At 52.9% G+C, this 24,750-nt stretch overlaps 1 protein-coding gene across 1 annotated transcript in view; it reads left to right on the top strand.

Annotated features, from left to right (window-relative positions):
* Nucleotides 1-3,030: 3,030 nt before the first annotated feature.
* Nucleotides 3,031-24,750, top strand: part of SHMT1 (serine hydroxymethyltransferase 1) — a 24,786-nt gene continuing 3,066 nt past the window's right edge. Inside the window, exons 1-9 of the mRNA XM_070394974.1 lie at nucleotides 3,031-3,171; nucleotides 8,961-9,075; nucleotides 10,099-10,244; nucleotides 14,957-15,072; nucleotides 15,665-15,825; nucleotides 20,345-20,426; nucleotides 20,878-21,090; nucleotides 22,283-22,399; nucleotides 23,615-23,737. Coding sequence (XP_070251075.1) covers nucleotides 8,980-9,075; nucleotides 10,099-10,244; nucleotides 14,957-15,072; nucleotides 15,665-15,825; nucleotides 20,345-20,426; nucleotides 20,878-21,090; nucleotides 22,283-22,399; nucleotides 23,615-23,737 — 1,054 coding nt within the window. The 5' untranslated portion in view covers nucleotides 3,031-3,171; nucleotides 8,961-8,979. The remainder of the gene's footprint in view (nucleotides 3,172-8,960; nucleotides 9,076-10,098; nucleotides 10,245-14,956; nucleotides 15,073-15,664; nucleotides 15,826-20,344; nucleotides 20,427-20,877; nucleotides 21,091-22,282; nucleotides 22,400-23,614; nucleotides 23,738-24,750) is intronic.

Genomic DNA, 24,750 nt, shown 5'->3' with positions numbered 1-24,750 from the left:
ACTGGGGATTGAGCCCCTAACCCTGGCAGGTGCTCTGACTGGGAATCAAACCAGCCACCTCGGGGTGCATGGGATGATGCTCAACTAACTGAGTCACACCAACCAGGGCAGGCAGGGCAAACATTTCATTACTAAACATCTGCTCTTATCATTCTGCAGCCTTAGTAGCCCCCGAGGTGCCTCACCTCATTCTTAGCTCAGAGTGTCATATATACCACACTTTCCCTGTCTGTGACCCTCCCATGCATGTGAGGCCTCTGACTCTCTCATGTATGAGGACTTCCCATGCATTTTATGTATTAAATTTGGCTATTTTCTCTTAATCTGTCTCACAACATCACCACACTCACAATACTTACTACCACACCCACAGCACTTCAGACCCCTTGGAGGCTAATCACCCTCAAGGGAGCCCATAGCCGTAACTCTTCTGTAACCCAAACCCCATCTTGCCTTCTTCCACCTTTATTTAATCTTCTTTATATTCCATCCTTAATTCCAAATACATGAAAGAAAACCCCACACTGTCATTCTCCAGTGCATTTGAGATCTTACTTCCCGGCATTGTTGTCAGTTTTGGCTCAAATAAATTCTCACCAAAATTCTCTACAGGTTTGGATGTTCTTCATCAACATGCTCAAAGAAAACAAAGCGGAGGGAGATTCATCCTCTTATTTTAAACGGGGAGAATTAAACTTTTTATTTTTATTTTTAAATGTGTATTGATTGGAGAGAGAGAGGAAGGTAGAGGGAGAGAAACATCCACATGAGATAGAAACATTCACTGGTTGCCTTCTGCACCCACCTCAACTGGGGATTGAACCTGCAACTTGGGTAGGTGCCCAGACCAGGAATCGAACCGGTGAATTTTTGGTGCATGGGACAATGCTGAACCAACTGAGCCACACCAGCGAGGGCTGACCTCTTATTTTTTTATTTGTCCCTGTCTTTACAATTATTAACCAATGGTTGGTGGCACCAATTCAATGCCAACAGGAATCCCCAGTTTGGGGTGCGGTGAAGAAGGAAACTTAATTCAGTGCAAAAGAGCTCAATTGTGATCCAGCACGGCTAAGAGGCGGCCCTGGGGCCAGGCCCCTCTCTGGCTAGACAGCTCTGCTCTGGCCCGTGCTGGTCTGCTCCACGCTGGTCCAGAAGACATCTTCAGTATTTCAGCTCAGCCGGGGAAATGCAGTCTCAGTCCTCAGTGGGAAGGGAAAGTGTGCTAGAGGGTAGCCAGCTTACGTAAGCAGAAGTCCCCTGATCCCTGACTGGTCTGTCCTCATAAAATAAGGATCCAGATTCCTGACATTTGATTGGTCCAATGGAGCTGCTGTGATTGGTGGGTAAAGATGTTGATACAGCTGTGCAGCTCTGATTGGAAGAGGAAAGCTCAGTCCTATTGGTTGAAATAGGAGTCCAGGAACTCCTTTATAAGGCTGGCTCAGCCGGCAGGAACACAGGCAGGCAGGGAGTTCAGTGCAGAAGCAGGGAGTTCAGTGCAGAAGCAGCCAGTTCAGAGCAGGCCTCCCCCTGAAGTGCAGTTTGCATGAGAGGCCCCCGTGAAGAAGTGGCTGCTAGGCTCTGTTTCTTAAAAAAGACAACATTGAGCCCAGTCAGCCACCAGGAGCCCTTCTTAGTAGGTATCTTCCTTATCAGTGTCCACACTATCTGCTTCCTGCTTGGTGCTCTAAATCCCAAAGATGCACAGTGAGGGGTGGGGTGGCACAGGGGAGGTCGAGAAGGAAGGGACTCACTAGGCAAAGAAGCTGTTTGACAAAGTCATTCTGAGTCTGTGTTGTATCGTGTGACTCTCCTGCAATAGGACTTCCTATGGAGCCCCACTTTCTCACTGTCTTTCCCAGGAATTTTCTGAGTCAGTTTTGAATCTGTTAACTGTCACATTACTCACATTTGTTACATTTTGGAAATTGCTTGACATTGTTAGAGGTTAAGAGTTGTTGATACACTGAGGACTGAAATATCAGGAGCTGTTAGAGAACAAATTATTCGATGACACAGTAAGGAAAACTTTATTCAAGGGGAAACTATTTCTATAGGTATAGGGACCACCGCAATGGAATCTTTCAGTGGGCAATAGAGAGTGGGCTCAAGTGTGACTATGGGCCAATGGAACTTATAGCCAAGGAGCGGGGAGGGGTGCAGTGGATGGAAAATTAGAGGAAGAAACATCCGAGGTGAGGAGGATTCTGGCTAAACTGACCAGGCCAGGGTGATCAGGTATCACCTAGATAATGGAGGGTGGGGGGTTCTGGTCAAACGGACTTAGCAGCATCCTTGCTAAAACTGGACCCCGTGGGTTTGGGACTCCGGTCCCACTGACAGCAGAGACAAACAGGGAAGTCTGGAAGTCAGGCTTCATGGAAAAATATTTCAGAGGAGCCCGAGTAGAATTTGGTCAAGAGAATCTGTCAGCTCTTTCCCCTATGTTGTGCAGCCCCTTGGTTTCTGTCACATTTACTGTCTATATTCCAATATTTATTGAGCCCTAGTTATGTGTCAGGCACAATGTTAGTGCTTTAGATCTGTCTGTCAATCCTCCTGACAGCCATGCCGGGTAGACGTACTTACCTCCAATTCAAGAATGAGACATGTAAGTGCCTGTGCTAGGGTTCCACAGGTACCGAGCCACAGTGTTGAAGTTCAAATCCACGTTTGTCCCATTTAAATGACCACCGGCTAAACTGTAAGTTAAATATAAGCAACAAAACTCATCCCCAACCCCAGGCCCTACCCAGTTCCCGGGACAGGCCCTGCACGTCTCCCCAGCGTCCCAGCTCCCTGGCTCGCAGCCAGGCCAGGAGCGCCCAGCCGCCCGCAGGCCCAGGTGAGCCGGCGCGGGTCTCGGGGCGCCCGCCCCGCCCCCAACACGCAGCGCGCTCTGATTGGGCGCCTCCAGAGGCGAGGCGGGGCGGGGCCAGGCGGGCCGCGCGGGGACCCGGGGTCAGCGCGGTTCGAGGCGGGCGGGCGGGTCACGTGGCAGGTGCGCGGCCCCGCGGGTCTCGGTCTCCGGTCGCGCGGACGGCAGCGTGGGCCGTCGGTCCCGGCAGGTGGGCAGCTTCGGGCGGGCCTCTGACCCGGCGCTCGCGGCGCGCTCGGCTGTGCGCGTCTCCTGGCTCCCCAGCCCCACGTGCTCTGCAGGCCGCGCAGGTGAGCGGCGCGCGGGATGATGGGCGGGGGGTCGGCGCGAGTCCCGAGCGCCCGTTCTCAGGTCTCAGGTCCCAGGTGCGGTAGGGGGTGGCCCAGCTGAACACAGGTCCGAGTGGCCGCTCTCCCCTGAGCGCTCTCGGGTTGAGCATTCCAAATGCAAGTGCAGCTGCACCTCCCCACAGCATCCTCCCAGCAACGCTGCCAATCGAGTGCTTCTGCAGACGGGACGGGGAGGCGCGGAGAGGAGCCGGTGTAGGCGGACCCTGCCACATGGCACACGGAATGGAACCCAGGCTCCCCGCAGCCGGCGCGCTCACCGCGGCGTTTGTGGCCGCTCGGCTTGGGTCCCCGAGGGGAGGGACTGGCTGCAGCCGTTCTGGGAGACGGACGTTGCACCGTAGGGCTCTTGGCCCGGTGCCCTGTGCGTCCAGGCCCTGGAAGTTAGGTGGACCTTGGCCAGCGGAGCCCCGCACCCGCAGGTGCCTTCCGTCAGGCAGTTGCTGCACTGGAAACACCAGTTTAGACTCTTACGGGATCACATTTGTAACTTCCTACTCGAGGGAACATGCGCGGAGTTGGGCAATTGTGCTTTTATTTAGTGCGGGTGGCGCAGGCGGGCTTTGGAACCAACTACAGGGAAAACAGTTCAAATGACACGGCCTTCGGCCCTGCGCTCTCTGAGCCTCAGCTTTCTGAAAAGTGGAGGTCACAGAGTCTGAGACAGGTGACATTCAGCAGGGGTTCCCTCCGCAGGCCCCTGGGTGGTTCCACTAGTGACGGAGGCCCAGGGAAGGTTGGAGGCATAGGGAATGGGGAGGCTGGTGACTTTGGAGAATGCATTCACTTCCTGGCCTGTCTCGCTGGGGGTGAGTGAGGCTCATGCCACCATGTCATGACAGCTGAGGCTGCAGAACTGCATCCCTAACCCAGGCAAGGCCATACAGCACCCCTCAGGATAGAATCGATTTAATTGACCTAATAGATATAATAGATTATAACTGATTTAATTGAAACAAGACACAGAATCTTGAACTCTGAATGAAGAACTCAAACTTCTTCCTGGTTAAAAAAAAAAGCTTAAGTTAGACTCGATATGGATTTATTGAGTGTATGAATTAATTATTCTGTCTGGGGGGGGTGACTTGATCCTGAGTGGTAACAGGACCCGGGGAGGAGACTCCCAGTGGGTGGGCAGTGAGCGTGGGGTGCTGGCCACACCCGCCCACGGTCACTGTGAGTCAGAATTAGCATCTGGGCAAGGAGAAGATTTGCAGCAGGGCGGCAGGTTGTTACGCTGCAGTGAGATGAGTGAGCCCACAGATGAGGCAGAGACTTAGCTCTTTTTCCTGAGCAGAGGGGAGCTGAGTGCCTTTCACAGTGACTGAGGATCTGTCTGTCCTCGCGGGGGAGGGTTCCCAATGGGCTTTAGCCATTGGCTGGTTGAGAAGGTCTTCTCTGCTTGCCACCTTCAATCCTTTTTGACTTTGACTAGTCAGTGTTTGAAGCAGCTTTTCTCTTGGAGCCTGTTTTTGGCTGTGGTGCTTTTTGTTGTGGGCTTACCTGCTGGGGTCCAACCCCAGCGGGTCCAGGGATCCCCAAAGGTGTGGACGGAGTCGGCGATGAAGGAATGACATGGAGACTGGGTTCACTTCATCAGCATAGCGAGGTTCTCCCTCCAGGATCTCCAGCCAAGTTTTGTCCAAGACCTCCAGTGAAGTTCTGGCTAGGATCCAGCCAAGTTCTGGTCAGGATCTCCAGCCAGGTTCTGTAGCCATGTTCTCTTGCTAGGTTCTCCATCCAGCTTCTCCAGCCAGGTTCTAGCCAGGTTCGGTCACCATGTTCTGTCTAGGTTCTCCAGCCAAGATCTGTAGCCAGGTTCTGTCCAGGATCTTTTGCCATGTTCTCTCGCTAGGTTCTGTCTCTAGGTTCTGTCTAGGATCTCCAGCCAAGTCCTGTCTCTAGGTTCTGTCTCTTGGTTCTTCAGTCAGGTTCTGTCACCAGGTTCTAGTCAGGTTCCCTTACCATGTTTTCTTGCTAGGTTCTGTCCGGGGTTTTGTCTCTAGGTTCTTCAGCCAGGTTCTCTCGCTAGGTTCTGTTTCTAGGTTCTGTCTAGGATCTCTAGCCAAGTCCTGTCTCTTGGTTCTCTCTCTAGGTTCTCTGTCTTGTTGTCTTATTACATCTGTATTTATACCAGTTGGTTTTAATCCTATCAACTTCTATTCCAAAGGTTAGGGTGTTTCTTATCTCCATTCCAGGGAGTAAAGATTATGTAGCTTAAGTGTGATTGTTCTTAGTTAAAGTGATTAACTACCCGCCTGGCACTTAGTTAAGGGGTTTTATTCCCTCCCTAACTTCAGGGAAAAATCCCTACCTGGGGAAACAACCTTTCTCGGAGAGGTGACCTTGGTTAAAACACATAGCGCTAAGGGGAGCAAACATATTAAGAACAGTATGCCATATACGCCAGGTCCCTTGAAACATATGCTGTGCAGATGTTTCTTCCCTGCAGCGACTGTGTCAAGCAGCAGGGATGGACCGGCTCCCAGCACTTACCACCTGTCCAGGGTGGTGTTGGTCCGTGCACAGGTCCTCAGGTTGAACTGGCCGTTCTTGAGTGCAGAGGTCGGCATTCACGTGTCTCTCCACCTCTGGCGGAAATGTGGGGCGTGGCCAGCCACATTCAAGGTCACCTGCCTGTCCTTGGCAAGGTGGTGCTGCTGTGACCACAGAAGTGTCCATTGCGTTCCAGCACAGTGCTTCCTTTCTAAACATGCTGTGCTTACGGTAAAATAATGGCTGCTTGCCAAAACCGGTTTGGCTCAGTGGATAGAGCATCAGCCTGCGGACTGAGAGGTCCCAGGTTCGATTCCGGTCAAGGGCATGTGCCTGGGTTGTGGGCACATCCCCAGTAGGAGATGTGCAGGAGGCAGCTGATCAATGTTTCTCTCTCATCGATGTTTCTAACTCTCTATGTCTCTCCCTTCCTCTCTGTAAAAAATTAATAAAATATATTTTAAAAAAATAATGGCTGCTTTGAAAGCCCTGAGAGGAATTTCCTGGTTCAAGGTTATAGTACCAGAGATTAAGGAGGATCCCTGTGATTTGGGACTATTAGACTGTTTTAGCTAATGGGTATATTTGTTGAGCAAATTTACTGTGTGTGTACTTGTATGGGAAAAGCTACAACCTTTCCGCTGTGTTTCCCTTTTACTCTCACACCACCACCAAGCAACCCTTCTCACACCAGATGTGTGGGGGTTTCCACGCATCAGCAGGTCTGAGACACCACTGGGTGTCTTACAATTCAATCCAATTCTACCCGGAGTTAATTCAGCCCATGAGACCACCCCCTTCAGATGTCAATCACAAATATTATGTCCCCAGGTTATCCACGACTTCTGTCCTATCGGCTACAAATCAGAGGTTCCCATGACCTGCTCCTGGCATTCCATCATTTGTTAGAGCAGCTCACAGAACTCAGAGAAACACTTAACGTTTATCAGTTTTTTAAATATGATTTTTTAAAAAATATATTTTATTGATTTTTACAGAGAGGAAGGGAGAGGGATAGAGAGTTAGAAACATCGATGAGAGAGAAACATCGATCAGCTGCCTCCTGCACACTCCCCACTGGGGACGTGCCGGCAACCGAGGTACATGCCCTTGACCGGAATCGAACCCTTGAGTCCGCAGGCCGACGCTCTATCCACTGAGCCAAACCGGCTAGGGCTTAAATATAATTTTATTGATTTCAGAGAGAAGGGAGAGGGAGATAGAAACATCAGTGATGGAGAGAATCATTGATTGGCTGCCTCCTGCACGCCCCACACTGGGAATGAAGCCTGCAACCTGGGCATATGTCCTGACCGGGAAGCGAACCGTGACCTCCTGGTTCATAGGTTGACACTCAACCACTGAGCCACGCCAGCCAGGCTACCAGTTTTTTCAGAGATGATAAAGGATACAGGCGAACAGCAAGATGACACTCAGAGGGTAGGGTCTGGCAGGGTCCAGAGCACAGGAGCTTCTGTCCCCCGTGGAGTTAGGGTGCGCCACTTCCCCGTGTGGATATGTCCACCCACCTGGAAGCTGAATATATACAGGCCTCCTCATGTAGGCATGATCAAGTGTTAACTCCTCTCTGGAGAGGTGGGGGCGGGTCTGAAAAGCCCAGGCTTCTAATCATGGCTGGTCTTTCTGGTGACCAGCGCCCCAGCCAGGAGCCACCCAGGGGCCCACCCAGGGTCACCTCAGAACAGCAGAGGCTCCTAGTCCTCTTTTCACTCAGCAACTCACAAGGGGTTAGGAGCCGAGACCAATATATACGCATTATCTCTACTCTTTGGGGACGGGCTCTCTCCTCATGATTGGATCTTTCTTAATCTAGACGCCCTCTCCTAGGGTTGGCCCCTGCCTCAGCTCCAGCGTGAGCCCTGCTCACCCCAGCACCCAGCTCCCGTCCTTCCTGGCTCTCCTCATTTTATCCGTCTGCGTTTAGTACACTTGTTCAGTTTGCTACTCACCTTCCGCACCAGGGAAGGCCCTGACGGCAGGACCCAGTCTGCTGTGTTCACAACTGTGTTCCCAATAGCAATGCCATGGCCGCACAGAGAGGCCTGAATAGTTGTCGGTGAATCATTTTATTTTATTTTTATTTTATTATTATTGTTGTTGTTGTTGTTGTTGTTGTTGTTGTTAATCCTTGCCCGAGGATATTTTTTTCATTGATTTTTAAAGAGGGTGGGAGGGAGGGAGGGAGAGAGAGAGAGAAACGTCAGATGTGAGAAAGACACATCGATTGGTTGCCTCCCAAAAGCACCCGACTGGGCGTGGGGTCGGCCTGCAATCCAGGTATGTGCCCTTGATGGGGAATCGTACTCGAGACTTCAGTGCATGGGCTGATGCGCTACCACTGAGCCACACCAGCCAGGCTCCATGGATCCTTTTAGATGAAAGCTTACCAAATTACTGGAACGCTGCTGAAAAGCTGCCGACTGTTTGTTGATTAGGGGAGGTTGGTTCCTGTAAATATTTAAACTTTCACACCAGGGGAGATGCCACAGATCACAAATTCTTGTTCTTTGTAGAAACATACATTTTCCAGCGTTTTGATGGGATGCAGTTTTCTGTTGAAAAATATTGATCTATAATTCTTTTTTTTTTTTCTATCTATAATTCTTGCAGGGCAGTCTGTATTTAAGCCAGTGCGTGCTTTAACATGCAGTCTCCCCAGGAACCCTGTGGGTAAAAAGAGCACCTGACTTGGGGTTCCGAGTCTGACCTTCATGGCCTATTTGCTGTGCGGCCACGGGCTAAGAGGCTTTGCTTCTCTGGGCCTCGTTTTCATTACTTGAAAAATGGAAAAAATGACACTTAAGTAATTCATTGTTCAGGCAAATATTACTTCATGTGTGTCCGCACCAAATTCTGTGGGAGATTTTAAAAAATGAAAGTAGCACACAGCCCTTGCCTTCCAGGACGTTAGTTTAGTTGGAGAGAGAAGCCATAGCAGGAAAGGTTAGTTGAGATAAGGCAGCAGGGCTCTGTCCGCAGGGTCAGGTCTCCTAGGGAGTGGGGGTGGCTCTCGTCGCTAACTGGATAACAAGCTGACACCCACAGTTCCGAGCAGAACCAGAAGTCCCACGTGGTGGTTTTGTAATAGACTATTTTCATGTTTACCAAGCAGTCGAGGGACGGGCTAATAGTGTCGATACTTTAGCAACTCAGAGAACTAACAGGTTGCATTGAGCTTTGACTAAAATTAATGTTGGAAGTTCTTCCATTTTGAGGCAACTTTGAACCAGTGCAATGGCGACTGCGGTGAGCAGGGCTCCCAAGAATGCTGACCTGTGGGCCTCGCATGACAAAATGCTGGCGCAGCCCCTGAAAGACAGCGACATCGAGGTGAGGCTGTGGGTCTTCGTGGGTGTCCTTAGATCCCAGTGTCTTGTGTACGTTCTCGTTCTAATCCCAAGTGCCCTTCATTCAGAACAGCCTTGCAGTTAGTAGAAGAGTGCCAGACTTAGAGGCAGCGGTTGGCAAGTGCTAAGAGCCCTTCCGGGATAAGGATAAGGATGTCTGTGTTTCTGCAAAGTGCAGAGCTCTGTGCTGGATGCTCTGGAGGGACGGGGAAGGTCACTGAGATTTGACCCTTTCTTACAGTTCAGAGGAGTACATTTAGACACCAAGAAGCATCTTTTATTAATGTACTTTTAAGAATATATTTTTATTGATTTCAGGGAGGAAGGAAGAGGGAGATAGAAACATCAATGATGAGAGAGAATCATTGATTGGCTGCCTCCTGCACACTCCCTACTGGGGATGGAGCCCACAACCCAGGCAGGTGTCCTGACCAGGAATTAAACTGTGACCTCCTGGTTCATAGGTCAGTGCTCAACCACTGAGCCACACCAGCCTGGCCTAACCATCTTTTAAGGAAGCTTATTTTATTTTATTTTTAAAATATATTTTATTGATTTTTTTACAGAGAGGAAAGGAGAGAGATAGTTAGAAACATCGATCGGCTGCCTCCTGCACGCCCCCTACTGGGGATATGCCCGCAACCAAGGTACATGCCCTTGTCCGGAATCGAACCTGGGACCTTTCAGTCCACAGGCCGACGCTCTATCCACTGAGCCAAACCGGTTTCGGCAAGGAAGCTTATTTTAAAGAAGAGAAGCAAGGAATCAGGGAAGGGAAAACTTGGTGAAATGTAAAACTAAAGATAAGATGGTATAGAATTGAAAATTAGGTGAGATACTTATTTTAAGTATATTCCGAGTTTGGTTTTTTGGGTTATGGTCAACCTCTGAGGGCAAAGTATGGTGCTTTAACAGTGGCTCTTCTCTTTCCTCAGTCATTGCTGTGATCAGAGTAGAACGTTGAGCTTAGAGGTCCAAATGTTTACGTCTGTTTTCTTCTCTCCAGGTTTACAACATCATTAAGAAGGAGAGTAACCGGCAGAGGGTTGGACTAGAGCTGATCGCCTCAGAGAATTTCGCCAGCCGAGCAGTTTTGGAGGCCCTGGGCTCTTGCTTAAATAACAAGTACTCCGAGGGGTACCCTGGCCAGAGGTATGTGAATGCTCTCTGAGCGCTGCTTCCGGCAGGGTGGGCGAGGCACGGAGTCTGCAGCGTGCAGGCACCGCAGGCTCCTGTCCACGCCTGCGTCCGACACGCCTTGTATGCGGGCCCTGTGACAGCGCCGTGTTCCAGAGCAGCGACGCTCAGGGTCACTAACAGCCCCTGCGCGGCTTTCCTGATGAGCAGGCCGGTCCCTATAGAGGAGTGCGGAGCTGCTGAACTGTGGGTGAGCCCCTAGTACAAGGTCAGCAAGTACTCTGAGTGATGCTAGGGGTGGGGGCTGTTGCGTGTGAGTAATCAACGCGGCTTCAGGAGGGACTCAGAGGTGGACACTGAACCTGCCGCCGGAAGCGTTTCTGCGTATAAACGTTGGATTGACACGGGCAGTCATTCGGGTCAACTCCTTCACCCGGAGAACCCGGAGAAGTTACCTCTCTTACAGTCATCACCAGACAAAGTGATGGTTACAGCATCTGACATGTGGTTTTGCAAATTTGTATTTTTGTGTCCCAAAGGACACAGAAAAAGAAGGGTCGTCCTGGGAGTTGAACGCATTCTACCCTGAGGTACTTACTCTGCAGCTCTCTGTAGAATGGCCAGACACCGGAGTAGGTGTGCCGAGACACCTCAGCCAAGGGTTCACAGCCTGAGGGGCGGCGGCGAAGGATGAAGAAGAGACAGAGAGAATAAACTGGGTCTCGGTAGATCTTCCTGTGCCTGGCTGAGGCCATAGAGAGAGATCCCGACAGCAAGCTGAGCCTTTATTTTATAGCCAGAGGTAAACAAGGTAGTGGTCACCATAGTTACAACGGTTCTTGTGAGTTTCACTTGTTTTGGCAGCACTTGCCACATCTCCCTCAGCCCATTAGCTTCCCAGATAAGATCTAGGGAGCGTCATAAGGTCAAGCCTAATTATGCTAAGAGAACTGTGCCCTCTAAGCTGGGACTTGTTTGTGGCTTTGCCCACAGGTCAGTCTGAGGCTTAACCCTATAGCCGCACTCTACAGTAAGGGCTTGTGTTTCTTCTGCTGTGAATGACTAGCTTTTGCATTGTACCTTGAGGAGGTCAGAGGTCACTGGCTGTTTTCACAACTAATATCTCATTCGATCCTCATGGCCGCCCTGTAGGGAAAGGGGGGCTGTGCTCCATGCTGTAAGGATGGGAGAGCGAAGACTCGCTAAGATTCGGTGACTTTTCAAGTTTGCACACAGGTGGTGGGGCAGGGCCTGGATCCAGATGCTTTCCAGTTGTGGTTTGATAAGAAACATCTGCTCTGTGTCCCTGGTTTCTGGCGCTTGAGCTCCTAAAACTCTTGGAATCTGGTGATAGGATGTCTTATTCATAATGAACACACCTGAGTTTATGCTAAGAGGTGACCCTTGGTGGGCCTCTAGACGGCTTCAGGGTGGGGCTGGTGGCCAGAAAGACCAAGGCATGCTGAGAGGGCTGAAGCCGAGTCACACCACTGGCCAGCGGTTTGATCAGTCACCTCATAAGGAAGCCTGTGGAACCCAGCGCGGTGAGGTTTGCAGAGCTTCCCAGGCGGTGCACGGTTGAGGTGCACTGGAGAGGCCCGGGAGCTCCAGCCCTTTCCCCGCACCGTGCCCCATGCATCTGGCCGGTGATAGTAAGTGAAGTGCTGTCCTGAGTTCCATGGGTCCCTTTGGTGAGTTATTGAACGTGAGAGGGTTGTAGGAATCCCAGGGTTTGTCAGACAGAAGTGAGCAACCTGGGGACAAGCCACTGTGACAGCCTCTGAGGTGGGACGGCCTGGGGGCTGAGCCCTTAGCCTCAGGGGCTGGGCTGCCCCAGCTAGTCGGTCAGAGCTGAATTGAATTGTAGGATGGTTGGTTGGTGTCAGAACTGGATGGTGTGAGGAAAAACCCCCTCACATTTGACATCAGAAGTGTTGTTACCAGAAAGGGGGGCTGAGCCTAGGGCCGGCCAGAGTGTGTGGTTCTTGACCTGGTGCAGGAAAGACGTCACACCACCAGTCCAGGTGACTTTGAGAGGATGTTTATTAAAGCTGGGGCAGTGCAACAAGGAAGGGGCTGGGGTAGAAGCAGCAGGAGAGCCTGGGTGGGGTGCTCTGGTTCACTAAGAAGTCAGAGGAAAGGGGCCTTGGAGACAGGATCAGATCGGAGGGTGAGCTGCCGCTGCCCATTGCTCCCCTGGTGGGCACCCCATGGAGTGTAGGAGGTGCCCGCCTGCGGGGGGTGGAGGGGAAGGGAAAGGCATGGGTGCGCTCCTGGGAGGAGAGTGCAGGCTGGGTCCCTCCTGGAGGGTTTTAAAGGCTGGGCTTTTAGGGGAGGAATTAAACCCTTTCAGGGTCGTGGCTCCACTAATTGGTCAGCCCCAGGGCAAGGGGTTTAAACTGCATGACCAGCAATATGCCAGGGGAGGAAAGGCCACCCTGGGGCAAGGTCCGCACCAGTTTTGCACATTGCTAGTCACCCAGGGCTCTGTGCCCTGCCGACCGTCTGTATCTGCTGGGAATTGCTGGCCAGTTTGTTCAGCTCTCTGCCTCAGTTTCCCCAGCCCACTTGCCAAGGAACTTTCCTAGTTTCCTACTAATCTGCCTTATTGTGAGTAAAGCCCCTCATACATCTTTTTCCTTATTGCGGTAAAATATACATAATAGAAAATTTTCCTTTTTAAGTGTGCAGTTCAGTGGCATTAAGCACATTTACAATATGGTGCAACCATCACCACCATCATCTCCAGAACTTTTTCATTTTGCATAAACAAAACTCTGTACCCATTAAACTGTAACTCCTGCCAGCAAGCACATGAACCAGGTGCTCAACATCACTGAACATCAGGGACGTGCGGATCAAAACCCCAGTGAGCTATTCCCTCACACCCATTAGAACGGCTACTATAGAAACACACACACACACACACAAGTGTTGGTGAGAATATAGAGGAGTAGTCCTTGTGCACTGTTGGTAGGGATGTAAAATGTGCAGTCACTGTGGAAAACAGTATGCAGGTTCCTCAAAAAATGAAAAATATATGATCCAGCAATTCCACTTCTGGGTATATATTCCAATAGAATTGAAATCAGGGAATCAAACATATTTGTACACCATGTTCATAACAGCATTAGTCACAGTAATCAACATATGGGAGCAACCCAAGTGTCCATTGATGGACAGGTGGATAAGCAAAGGTGGTCTATCTATAATAATAAAAGCGTAATATGCTAGTTAGACCGGACAGCCGAACGATCTTCCGGACGTCCTTCTGGACTAAGCCTCGGCGGCAGGGGCCAAGGCAGAGGCAATTAGGGGCAATCAGGCAGGCAGGTGAGCAGTTAGGGGCATAAGGCAGGCAGGCAGAGTGGTTAGGGGCAATCAGGCAGGCAAAGGGGTTAGGGGTGATCAGGCAGGCAGGCAGGCAAGCAGTTAGGAGCCAGCAGACCCGGATTGCGAGAGGGATGTCCAACTGCCAGTTTAGGCCCAATCCCACAGGCCTAAACCGGCAGTTGGACATCCCCCAAGGGGTCCCGGATTGAGAGAGGGTGCAGCTGGGCTGAGGGGTCCCCCCACACACACACACGAATTTCGTGCACCTGGCCTCTAGTACATACAATAAAAAAAGAAGGAAATCCTACCACATGCTGCAAGGATGAGCCTTGAGGACATTATGCTAAGTGAAATAAACTGGTCACAAGAAGTCAGATACTATATGATTCCATCTCTGTGAGGTCCCTAGAGTAGTCAAACCATAGAAATGGAACTAGATGGTGGTTCCTAGGGGCTGGGGGAGGGAGAAATGGGGAGTTGTTCAGCGGGTGTAGAGTTTCAGTTTTGCAAGATGAAAAAGTTCTAGAACATAAAAAAAAATAAGTTCTAGAGATCTGCTGTGTGACAATGTGAGTACTTATCAACATGAGGCACTTAACACTACTGAACCGTGTGCTTAAAAATGGTCACGGTGGTGTGGCCCAGTTGGTTGAGCATCGTCCCATGCACCAAAGGGTCACTGGTTTGATTCCCGGTGGAGGCACATGCCCACGTTGCTGGCTCAGTCCCCGTGGGGGAGCATGCAGGAGCATCGATGTTTCTCTCTCACTCCCTCTCCCTTCTTCTTCCTCTAAAAATCAGTAAAAACATTTTTTAAAAAATGATTAAGATGGTAAATTTTATGTTATGTGACTTTTATTATAATTTAAAAATGTAAACACATTTAATTAAAAAAATTTAATTTAAAAAATTTCAAAGCTTTTTGTGACCACAAGGCCTAAGTGTTAAAAATTTCTTCTGGATTGAGTTATGATTATTAGTATGTATACCAATTAAAAACAAATATATGAGAAATTTTGATATGTTGTTATTCAGTGAGAAGTAAAATTTTATTAGAAATGCAAAAACCCTCTACCTCTCCCTCCACCCAGCCCCTGGCCAACCACCACTGCACATTCTGTCTCTGTGAATGTGACTGCTCTTGGCACCTTATGTAAGGGGGGCAGTCAGTGCTGAAACGGCTCGTTTCACTTAGCACAATGCTCATGCGAGGTTGGCCCTGCAGCTGACGTCAGTTTCCTCATCGATGAGGAGGCACTAACTCAGTGTCGGAGCCGGGCACTGAGAAGGCGAGTCCTGTGGCTTCACACCAGGGCTGCACTCCTGTTCCGTCCTGCGCGAGGTTCTTTGGCCTCTGCCAGAGCCGGCCTAAGTCTCCTGCTCTTCTCACGCAGGTATTACGGCGGGACTGAGTTTGTTGATGAGCTGGAGATCCTCTGTCAGAAGCGAGCGCTGCAGGTCTACGGTCTGGACCCCCAGTGCTGGGGGGTCAACGTCCAGCCCTACTCGGGTAACTAACTACCAGGGCCAGGGAGGCCTGGCCAGTGTTCGTGGGGCGGAGCCTACGAAGGGCTGCCCGTACACAAAAGCTAGGAAAAGCCCCTCCTGGTGCAGTTGTCTTTCTCCATGTCCTTGGCTCCCGCTCTTCTCGCCCCTCAAGGATAGTGCCCTGTCTGACCCGCCCCCTCCCTCACTCTCAAAGGGGTTGGTGTGGGGGGACCTCTGGGGGCTCGAGGAATGCAGCATTGTTTCCAGTCCAAAGTCCGCATGCCCCACACTTTGAAAGGCCAAAACTCGGAGTTTGGAGTAAGGAGAGATTTGTCGATCGAGAAGATGGGGCCCTAACCCTCAAACCCGTGTTAAGAAAGCAGAGTTGAGGCCCCGCAGACGTCCTCTAGTGACCGGCATGTCCGGAGCAGGCTGGTAGCCTGAAGGCCACGGGAGCCACACAGATTTGAACCTGATGGAGTCGGAGACGGAGCATCTCACTCTGTTCCATACGGTGGCCACTTCTGGTGGATGGCCTAGTGGCCGAGCTTGGGGTCCTGCCAGGTGCCGCACGGGCAGAAGCAATTGTACGCCCTCTGGTCTGCCCGGTCCAGGCTCCCCTGCCAACTTCGCAGTGTACACCGCCCTGGTGGAACCCCACGGGCGCATCATGGGCCTGGACCTGCCCGACGGAGGCCACCTGACCCACGGGTTCATGACGGACAAGAAGAAAATCTCTGCTACATCCATCTTTTTTGAATCTATGCCCTATAAGGTAAGAGTGCCCCTCTCTCCACAGCCCCACCGTCTGTCTCCTCAGGAAGCCGCCAGTGTGTGGCTGCACCAGTAGGAGTGAGTTGTTCACCTGGCACCAGGGGAAGTCCCCACTCTCACCATCTGTCATTTCCCTGCGCTGGGGACTCCTCAGGCATACAGGGCAGGCTGGGGGCGGTTGGGGAGGCAACTGCGTAGGGGGTTCCAGCCACAGCAGGGCTGCCAGCTGCTCCAGAACAAGGGGCAGTGACAGCTCCCAACAACCAGGTGCCCCAGCTGGACCCCTAGTGACAGCAGGTGCAGCGGAGCTCCCGCCGCCGCCAGCAGCCCCCACCAGCACCTCGTCAGCCTCCTGAGCCAGGCCCGATGCCCATCGCGGGACCAGCACATGTTTATGTGGGGCCCTTCTCATTACAAACAGTTTCGTGTAAAAAAAAAAAAAAAAAACACATGGCAGGCCCTGGCCGGGTAGTTCAGTTGGTTAGAGCATCATCCGGATATACCAAGGGTGAGGGTCCCATCCCCAATCAGGGCACATACAGGAGCAACCAATAGTGCGTGAATGGGTGGACAACAATCAGTGTCTCTCCCCCTCCCTCTCTAGATTAAATAAAGAAAAGTGTAGCTGCATGTGAGATCCGTGGGCTCCTGAGGGGCGCAGCGAGTTCGCCGTGGAGATGAGTAGAGAGATGGTACAAAGAGGTGACTTGCCCATGTGCTCATGGAACACCCTGTGCACCTGATTCTCCTCGTGCCCGGGGCTCTCTCCTCGCGGCGCGTATTCAGGGGGCCGTCCCTGGTTCCTTTCATACGTCCCATCAGAGCAAAGGCAGCCATAATGTTATCCTTTTAAGAAAATCAAGCTGCCCGGACCGTGTGGTTCAGTGCAGTGTCCTCTGTACACTGAGAGGTGATCCCGGTCAGGGCACATACGCAGGTTTTGGGTTCAATCCCTGGTGGCAGTATGAGGAGGAAACCAGTTGATGTTTCTCTCTCCCCCTCTCCCTCCCCCTCTCTTTCTAAAAACAAACAAAAAACACAAAAGACAATAAAAACATATTTAGCCCTGGCTGGAGCTAAGTGGTTAGAGTGTTGGCCTGTGCTCACAGTTTGATTCCTGGTCAAGGGCATGTACCTGGGTTTTGGGTTCAGTCCCCACCCCGTTGGGGCGCGTGCAGGAGGCAACCAGTCGATGTGTCTCTCTCACATCGCTGTAATGTTTCTCCCTCCCTTCCTCCCTCCCTTCCACTCTCTCTGAAAAATAATGGAAAAAATATCCTCTGGTGAGGACTAAACAACAACAAAAACATATTTAAGAGAGAGAGAAAGAGCCATGGCTGGTGTGGCTCAGTTGAGCGTTGACCTATGAACTGGTCAGGGCACATGCCCGGTTGGGGCTGGATCCCCAGTCGGCGGTTCCAGAGGCAAAAACAAACCATTGAACTCTCTCGGCGTTTTCAGCGTTGTTGCATATCCTTGAATGTTTGATGTTTTGTTTTTTTGTTGTTGTGTGTTTTATCTAAGGATATTTTTCCATTGATTTTTAGAGAGAGTGAAAGAGAGAGAAAAAGACAGAGAGAAATATCAATGTAAGAGAGACATATCGATTGGTTGCCTGCTGTACATGCCCTGACCAGGGCCCGGGTCAGGGAAGAGCCTGCAACCAAGGTACATGCCCTTGACCAGAATTGAAGCTGGGAACCTTTGGTCTGCAGGCCAACGCTCTATCCACAGAGCCAAACTGGCTAGGGCTGTTTGCTGTTTTATTAGCCTTTGTCTCAGTTCTAGCAATTGCACATAAGCTTTTTTTCCCATTGATTTTGAGGGGAGAGAGGAGGAGGAGGGGGCATCGATTTGTTGTTTCACTTATGTGTGACTCACTGGTTGCTTCTTGTTTGTGCCCTGACCAGAGATCAGACCCGCAGCCTGGGCATATCAGGACTATGCTCTGACCTACTGAGCTCCCGGCCAGGGCATATGCTCTTTGAGTGCACGTGCTGGCTCTTTGCTTTCCATGGAAAGCCTTGGTGTTTCCAGTGACGGTGTCTGCACTGGCAGTGCTGACCTTGAACGTGGAAACAGGACAGTAGTAATACAATGCTCTGTCTTTGCACTGAGCACAAAAGCCGGTTCCTGGTTTCTTTCACCAGGGAAAGCATGGTGGCAGAGGAGCCACAGGCTTGTTCTTCAACCTTCAGGGAGGCCTTTGGGGAGCCTCCAGCTCTTTAGCCCAATGTCTGCTGTTATTGAAGTCTTCCTGGCATTAGCAAGCCTGGGGCTGCACCCCAGTTACCCCCACAGCCACTCTCTTCTTTGATAAGCACTGTGCAGGCTGCAGTCCCATGGACACACGGGCGGCCAGCCCAGTGGTGGGCCTGTGGGATGTGGAGTGGCTGGGACCTGGACCCTGGCCAGGTTGGCCGGCTCACCTGCTGGAGGGCGGCTGTGGGCACCGGCCTTGGTGGTCAGGCAGGAGGACACAAACCTGATGGGCCTTCAGCAGCAACTGTTACCCATCAGGCTGCTTTCCCGCCCAGCCCTTCAGCCCTGCCCCCTGGGACTTTCACACCAGGCTCCGCCCACCCCTGGGCCAGGCCGTCCATCTCTATGGAGAAACAGCTGGCTCGTGCACCTGCTGCTGCTCTCCCCCGACTAGAACCTCCTCCCGCTGGGCCTGTGCCTGGAGGGGCTCCTTCCCTCCATCCGAGGCCTCCACTCTGCTCTGGCCACAGGGCAGTTGGTTACATGCCTGTGAATTCTTCCAGGAGCTGTTTTATTGCCGAATTTTTGAAATTTAAAACAAACAAAAAACACTTAAAAAATATCCCACAAGTTTCAAAAGCAAAATGTGCAGGGAGAGAGTAGCAACTGATTCTTTTGGGTAATTATGTCCTCTAAAATTTTATAGAATGTCCATTTTTTTAATGTGGATCAGCCATTGATTTTTCAGTTAACAGTGTCTTTGCTGAGTTTAGGTGACTAAGAAAGAATCAGCTGCATCCTTAAAATAAAACATACGACAAAACCACAAATCGTCTTTCAGCCTGCTTTCCAGATGACTCCTTGGTTCCCAGAACCTTGCACACACACATCTGTGATTGTGTTGAACTGAAAGCATTTTTTTTATTTGGAAAGGGTGACCACCTAACCCCAAATCCTTCCCTCCATGGGGTGGGGCTTCCACAGGAGAAGTTTCTCACCACCTCCTCCCCGAGGGCTCCCATGCCCCCCACACCCCTAAGTCTTTCCTACAGTAACCCCCTGAGATTTTTTTTTCAAATATGTTTTTATTGATTTCAGAGAGAGAAAGGGAGAGAGAGAGATAGAAACATCCAAGAGAAAGAAACATGGATCGGCTGCTTCCTGCACGCCCCACACTGGGGATGGAGCCCGCAACCTGGGCATGTGCCCTGACTGGGAATCAAACCCTGACCTACTGGTGCCTGGGATGATGTTCAACCACTGAGCCACACCGGCCCCCTGTGACTATTTTTACTTCCCGTTAGCATAAATGCTTTAACATAACTTTAATAAGTTGAACTTACTAAGAAATGTGCTGCCAAAAAAGAGAAAAGTTGTCTTACCATCTGCACTCCATCTGGAATTGAATTGGTTTCTGGAGGCCAGCGGTGGCTGCGGTAGGCATCCAGCTGACCTCGCGCCATGCGTTGGCAGGCCTCGCTGCCCTGCAGCCCCGCACCGCCTGGGCGGCGCCTGTCCAGCCGGCTCTCCCCGCCCGCTCTGCTGCCACACTGCCCTCCCCACGCACAGCCTTCATTCTGTCACTTTGAGTGCTTTCACATTTCTCTCAATAATGCTCCAGGTAGCGGTCTTGCACATCTTTTGTTAGATATTTTATGGCTTTTGAAACTAATGAATGATATAATTAATTTATTTCATTTTCTGTTTTTCGCTGCTCATAGATACGAATATAATTGACTTTTTAATTGGCTTTTGATCCTACATCCAGTGCCTCACTAAATGCAGTTCCTAGCTCTGGTAGCTGTGTCTAGAGTCTTGGATGTCCTAGGTTTACAAGCAGTGAGTGAGGTCAGCTCTGGGGCTTTCTAATCCCACGACTTTCTCTCTGGGGCCTCCCTGGGCTGCGACTGAGGAGCCGTTGGTGGGCCCTCTGGCTCCTTCCTGAAAGCGCTGCCTCGGCACCTGCATGCGGGGTGCTCGCTCGCCTCGCTCCTGTTGCTCCGCAGTGGCTTCCTAGTTCCTTCTCATCCCAGGAGACCCCTGGGGGCGGGGCTCACTTTTCCCGGAATCCCTCAGGGCTTGGTGGGTCTGTGAGTGAGACTTGGTTGTCGGCACCACAGGGGCATGACACATGAGGGTACCCCACCTCACCCTCAAGCCTGGCCTGGGCACCTTCCTGTCTTCATGGCGGAGAGGAGCAGGCAGCTTTGGGCAGGTGGAAGGAGTCGCCTGATCCTTGACGGCCAGTGCCAGTCCCGGGGGAGGGCTGTGGGGAGGGGTGCAGGCGCCTGAGCCTGCGTGTCCATGGCTTCCCACAGGTGAACCCCGACACTGGCTACATCAACTACGACCAGCTGGAGGAAAACGCCCGCCTCTTCCACCCGAAGCTCATTATCGCAGGTGAAGAACCTCATTACCGCAGGGGATGAACGGCGTGAAGCAGCGGTGGGAGCTCCCAGTCCTCGCCCCGTCCTGCTCACTGCTGGTTTCTGCCTGGATGGCTGAGCTTCTTGGGTCTAAGTGTACCCTTCTCTCAGGACAGATGTCCATTTTGCCACAATTAGCCGCTGGTGGAATAGGTCCAAGGCTGTTCCCGGAGAAGCATCTAGAAATGTTAATCCCTGACTGACTGGGGGTGGGGGGCCGTCCCCACCACCAGGGCATGGAAGAGGCACAGATCAGAGTGGCTGCCTTGACACCAGATGTTTTTCGAGAACATCCTTCATTTCTGTCCTCAGATTGTGGAGGGAGAAGTCTCCAGGCTTTCAGATGTGGAAATCGGCGGCCACCGTGCCGCGGCCGCAGTTGGCTGTGGGTATCTCTGACTAGGGGGTCACTTTTGCCATCTTAGGAACCAGCTGCTACTCCCGAAACCTGGACTACGCTCGGTTGCGGAAGATTGCCGATGACAACGGGGCGTATCTCATGGCCGACATGGCGCACATCAGCGGGCTGGTGGCGGCTGGCGTGGTGCCCTCCCCCTTCGAACACTGCCACGTGGTGTCCACCACCACCCACAAGACCCTGCGAGGCTGCCGCGCGGGCATGATCTTCTACAGGCGAGGTGTGCTCAGTGCGGGCGGCCATACGGGCGGGGCTGGTTCCTCCCCTCGGTGTTCACATCCGCTTACGGGGCTGGGGAAAGTCTGGCCTGGGGTGCCTTGAAGACATGAGGGGTAATGACAGCTGTTCAGGGGACCTGGAGAGAAGCCCGGAGCGCAGCTGTCGGACCTGGGGGAGGAGCAGGGCATCGTGCCGGGCGGCCTCCTGGTGCGGCAGGTGCCGGAGGGGAAGGAAGACGGGCACGGCTGACCAAGGCAGCCAGGGGCGCCGGCACAGAATTATTCTGGTGAACTGAACTTGCCATGTTCCTTCTAGAGAAAGACTCCCAGTAGTCAAGCTGTAAGGCCTCGATGTACAAGTCATAGCGCCGTTTATCACTGCAGTAGGAGTTTCCCTCTCCAGTAATGGGATGCTTCCAGCCCACATGTATGTGGACGCCCCCATATTTTGGGATTCCCACATGTGAGAGCCGTGTGGGCCTGTGCAGGGGCCTGGCGTCCACAGAGAAGCCACCCTCGGGAGACAGGGTCTCTGGAACCCCGTCAGCAGCTCCTCCCCGGCCCTGCCCGGCCACTCGTGTACAGTGGGCGCCTCTGCACCCTGTGGTCCTTTCCGTGCGCTGAGGTGTCTGGGGCAGGTCGCCCTCCTCCCGCCTGGGCGATGGTTGCCGACTCAGCCAGCTGGACTCGCGGGGCTGGGGCCAGCGGTGAGCCTCTGCCCCTCCCTCAGCTCCGGGCAGGACCAGCAGCAGCGCCTGCCTTGGCCGGCTGCGGTGAGGATGTAACGGGTTAACGTAGGCAAAGTGCTGAGAGCCGCTCTCTGCACACATCAGTGCTCCTAGTGCTGGTTAGTAACCTGCTCCCCAGGGAGCGTAGTCCCGTCTCCAGCCACATGAGTCTTGTCTCCTCAGAGTGGTCATCCTGCAGAGCGCCCTCTGGCTTCTCTGAGGAGCTATGCCCAGGGCGTGTTCTTTGTGAGGGTCTCTCTCTCTCTTGGAGGAAAATGTTCGTCATTTCATTCCATCTGTGAAAGGGTCGGCTGCCCACCTGGCAGCCAGCGCCCTCTCTGCCCGCAGCATGTCGTGCAGGTCTCCCCTCCAGGAGGAGCGCCCACAGCTCTGCAGTCCGGGTTTGAGTCCAGGCGGAGAAAACAGCCCATCGGTGGTTCCCGTTCTGATCTTTTTCTTCATCCAGGAGTGCGCAGCACGGACCCCAAAACCGGCAAAGAGATCCTGTACAACCTGGAGTCGCTCATCAACTCTGCTGTGTTCCCAGGGCTGCAGGGAGGGCCCCACAACCACGCCATTGCTGGTAGGACCTCCAGAAACCCACCCCGAGCCTCGGAGGCTGTCCCTTCACCTACAGCAGCCCCCATGCCGCCAGCCCCCCTTCTGTTCGCTGTGGCCCCGACTCCCCCTCACCTACCCACCAGAGTCGTGCCAGGACTTCCACGCTGGGGAGAAACGAGAGGAATGCCCCCGTCTAGGAGATGCTAACAAGGAAGCCCAGGGAAACTGGGGACTGTCACAAGGCAGGGACATGTGTGGCCACCCCTCGGGGAAGCCAAGCCCGGCCGGTCTGTGTGGAGGTCTCTTTAAGAACAACGGGGGAGGATTTGACAGCTGGAAGAGACATGGCAAAGGGAGGGGGCTAGCAAGGACAAAAAGCCTCTCCCCTGACCTGTGGGGGAGGGGCACCTGTGTCGGGTCCTAGCACCGCTGGCCTTGGCCCCCACCTGTGGCTCCTGGACCTGATTCCAGGACCCCAGCACGCAGTCCTGACTCATTCCCTCTCAGTACAAGCGGCTCAGAAAACCTGTGACGACCGCAGTTACTCCACTCTCTTCTTTGGAACAAAGCAGTTGCTAGGACAGTCCAGGACAAAGGTCTAACCTGCATCATGAGAAGCACTAGTGTTCCCCAGAGGGAGGGGGGCAGAACGGGGAGGTCAGGCACCAGGCAGTGGGCGGCCCGGCACCTCCCGGGGTGCTTTCCTGTCCCATTTTGTACCCACAAGCTCAGCATCTGCAGTTTCTTCCTCCCTCAGAGGATGGCATCGCCCAGCCTCCAGCCACACTGACTGGAGCCTCTGGCGGGACGCAGCACGTGCATTTTGCATTCTCCTCCATTTCTGTGCCCCGTAAGCAGCTGCAGGATTGAACACAGGCCTGCACCCTCACCTAGAATCTGATCTGAAAGGGCTGCGTAATTTGGCACCAACGCCCAGCTTTAAGCAGCATTTTCATCCATGGAGCGTAGAGGACCGCCTGCAAGCTCTGCCTCACTTAGAACAGCTCTCCTGTGAAAGCTTACCAGCACCAAACTCCCACGCCTGGGAGAAAGGCTGCCTCAAAAGCACATCCTCAAACAAGATGTCTGGCAGCGTGGCCGGGTCATTGTAGGGTTAGAAATATATGTCATCCACCCCTTTCCGTGACAGCGGAAAACAAGCCCGAGCAGAGCCAGGTCTCTGAGTCTCAGCCTGTGTTTTGCTCCGTCCCGTCTCCTGACCACTGTCTCCCTGCAGGGGTGGCCGTGGCTCTGAAGCAGGCCATGACTCCAGAGTTCCGGGTGTACCAGCAGCAGGTGGTGGCCAACTGCAGGGCGCTGGCTGAGGCCCTGACGGAGCTGGGCTACAAAATAGTAACAGGTATAACAGAAACTTGGGTGGCACCCACTCACCTCGGCCGTGACCCTGCTGCTTCTGATTCATCCAGGCAGGTGTGGCTGTAGCAGGGCCCTGGGCTGCGGGGTATGAGTCAGGCACCTCCAGAGGCGTTGCTGTGCCCTGCGGCCTTCCCCTCCTCACACGGGGACAGGTGCCTCCCCTGCTGGGCCAGTGAGGCCTAAGGAGTCCCTGAGCTCACCGAGAGGCTAGGAACTGCACTCACATATGGTGGGTGGCAGCACCAGGGCCTTCCCCACAGTGGTGCCTGGCATAGTCTGCAGGACTGACCCCACTCACCCCAAGGGCCACAGTGCAGTGGACCAGCTGCCGGGAGGCCAGGGAGTTCAGACCCCACTATGCTCGCCTTTGCCTTAACTCAGAGATGGTGGCCCTGAGTGAGCTGTGCCCAGTTCCTGCGGGCTGAGTCAGCTTGGCCCGGGTGCTGGCAGGCAGTGAGCGTACTTAGCTACTGAGAGGAAGGGCAGCTTTCTTGGGCTCGCCGGCTGCCATCTGTGCCAGCAGAGGTGACCCAGGAAGGTGGGTCCTGGTCCCCTGTGGATGCAGGTGCCTGTCCCCGCCTGCTGCCTTTACAGGCCCTCGTCTGAGGAGCGGGCTCCCAGCTAGGCCGGTGAGCAGCTGAGCTGGGCAAATGCCATGTTCTCAGCCATGTTCTCTGAGAAGCATCTCTTTCCTTCACTTCCTTTGAGTTCTCATCCCTCCTCCACATCTTCCGGGAAGAAAGCCCCAGGCTTCTGTCTGGCCTGTGACCTTCCAGGTTCTCTAAGTCACTGTTTCTCAAACGTGGATGTGCATATTAATGCAGGCCTGGGCGGGCTCTGCCTCCAGCCAGCTCCCAGGTGATGCTGGTCGGGAGCCAGGCTTGGTTGGCATTACCAGGATTTAGGCCAAACTCCATCTGATACAGGCACCCCCCACAGCCCTGCTGCTCAGAGCCTCCGGTGAGTCCCCCACTTCCTGAGCTCCTGGCCTGTCCT

Source organism: Myotis yumanensis, unplaced genomic scaffold (genome assembly GCF_028538775.1).
Source record: "Myotis yumanensis isolate MYYU_CA2020_CCGP unplaced genomic scaffold, mMyoYum1.0.hap1 SCAF_16, whole genome shotgun sequence".
Classification (NCBI taxonomy): Eukaryota; Metazoa; Chordata; class Mammalia; order Chiroptera; family Vespertilionidae; genus Myotis; species Myotis yumanensis.
This window is presented reverse-complemented; position numbering and strand designations above follow the sequence as displayed.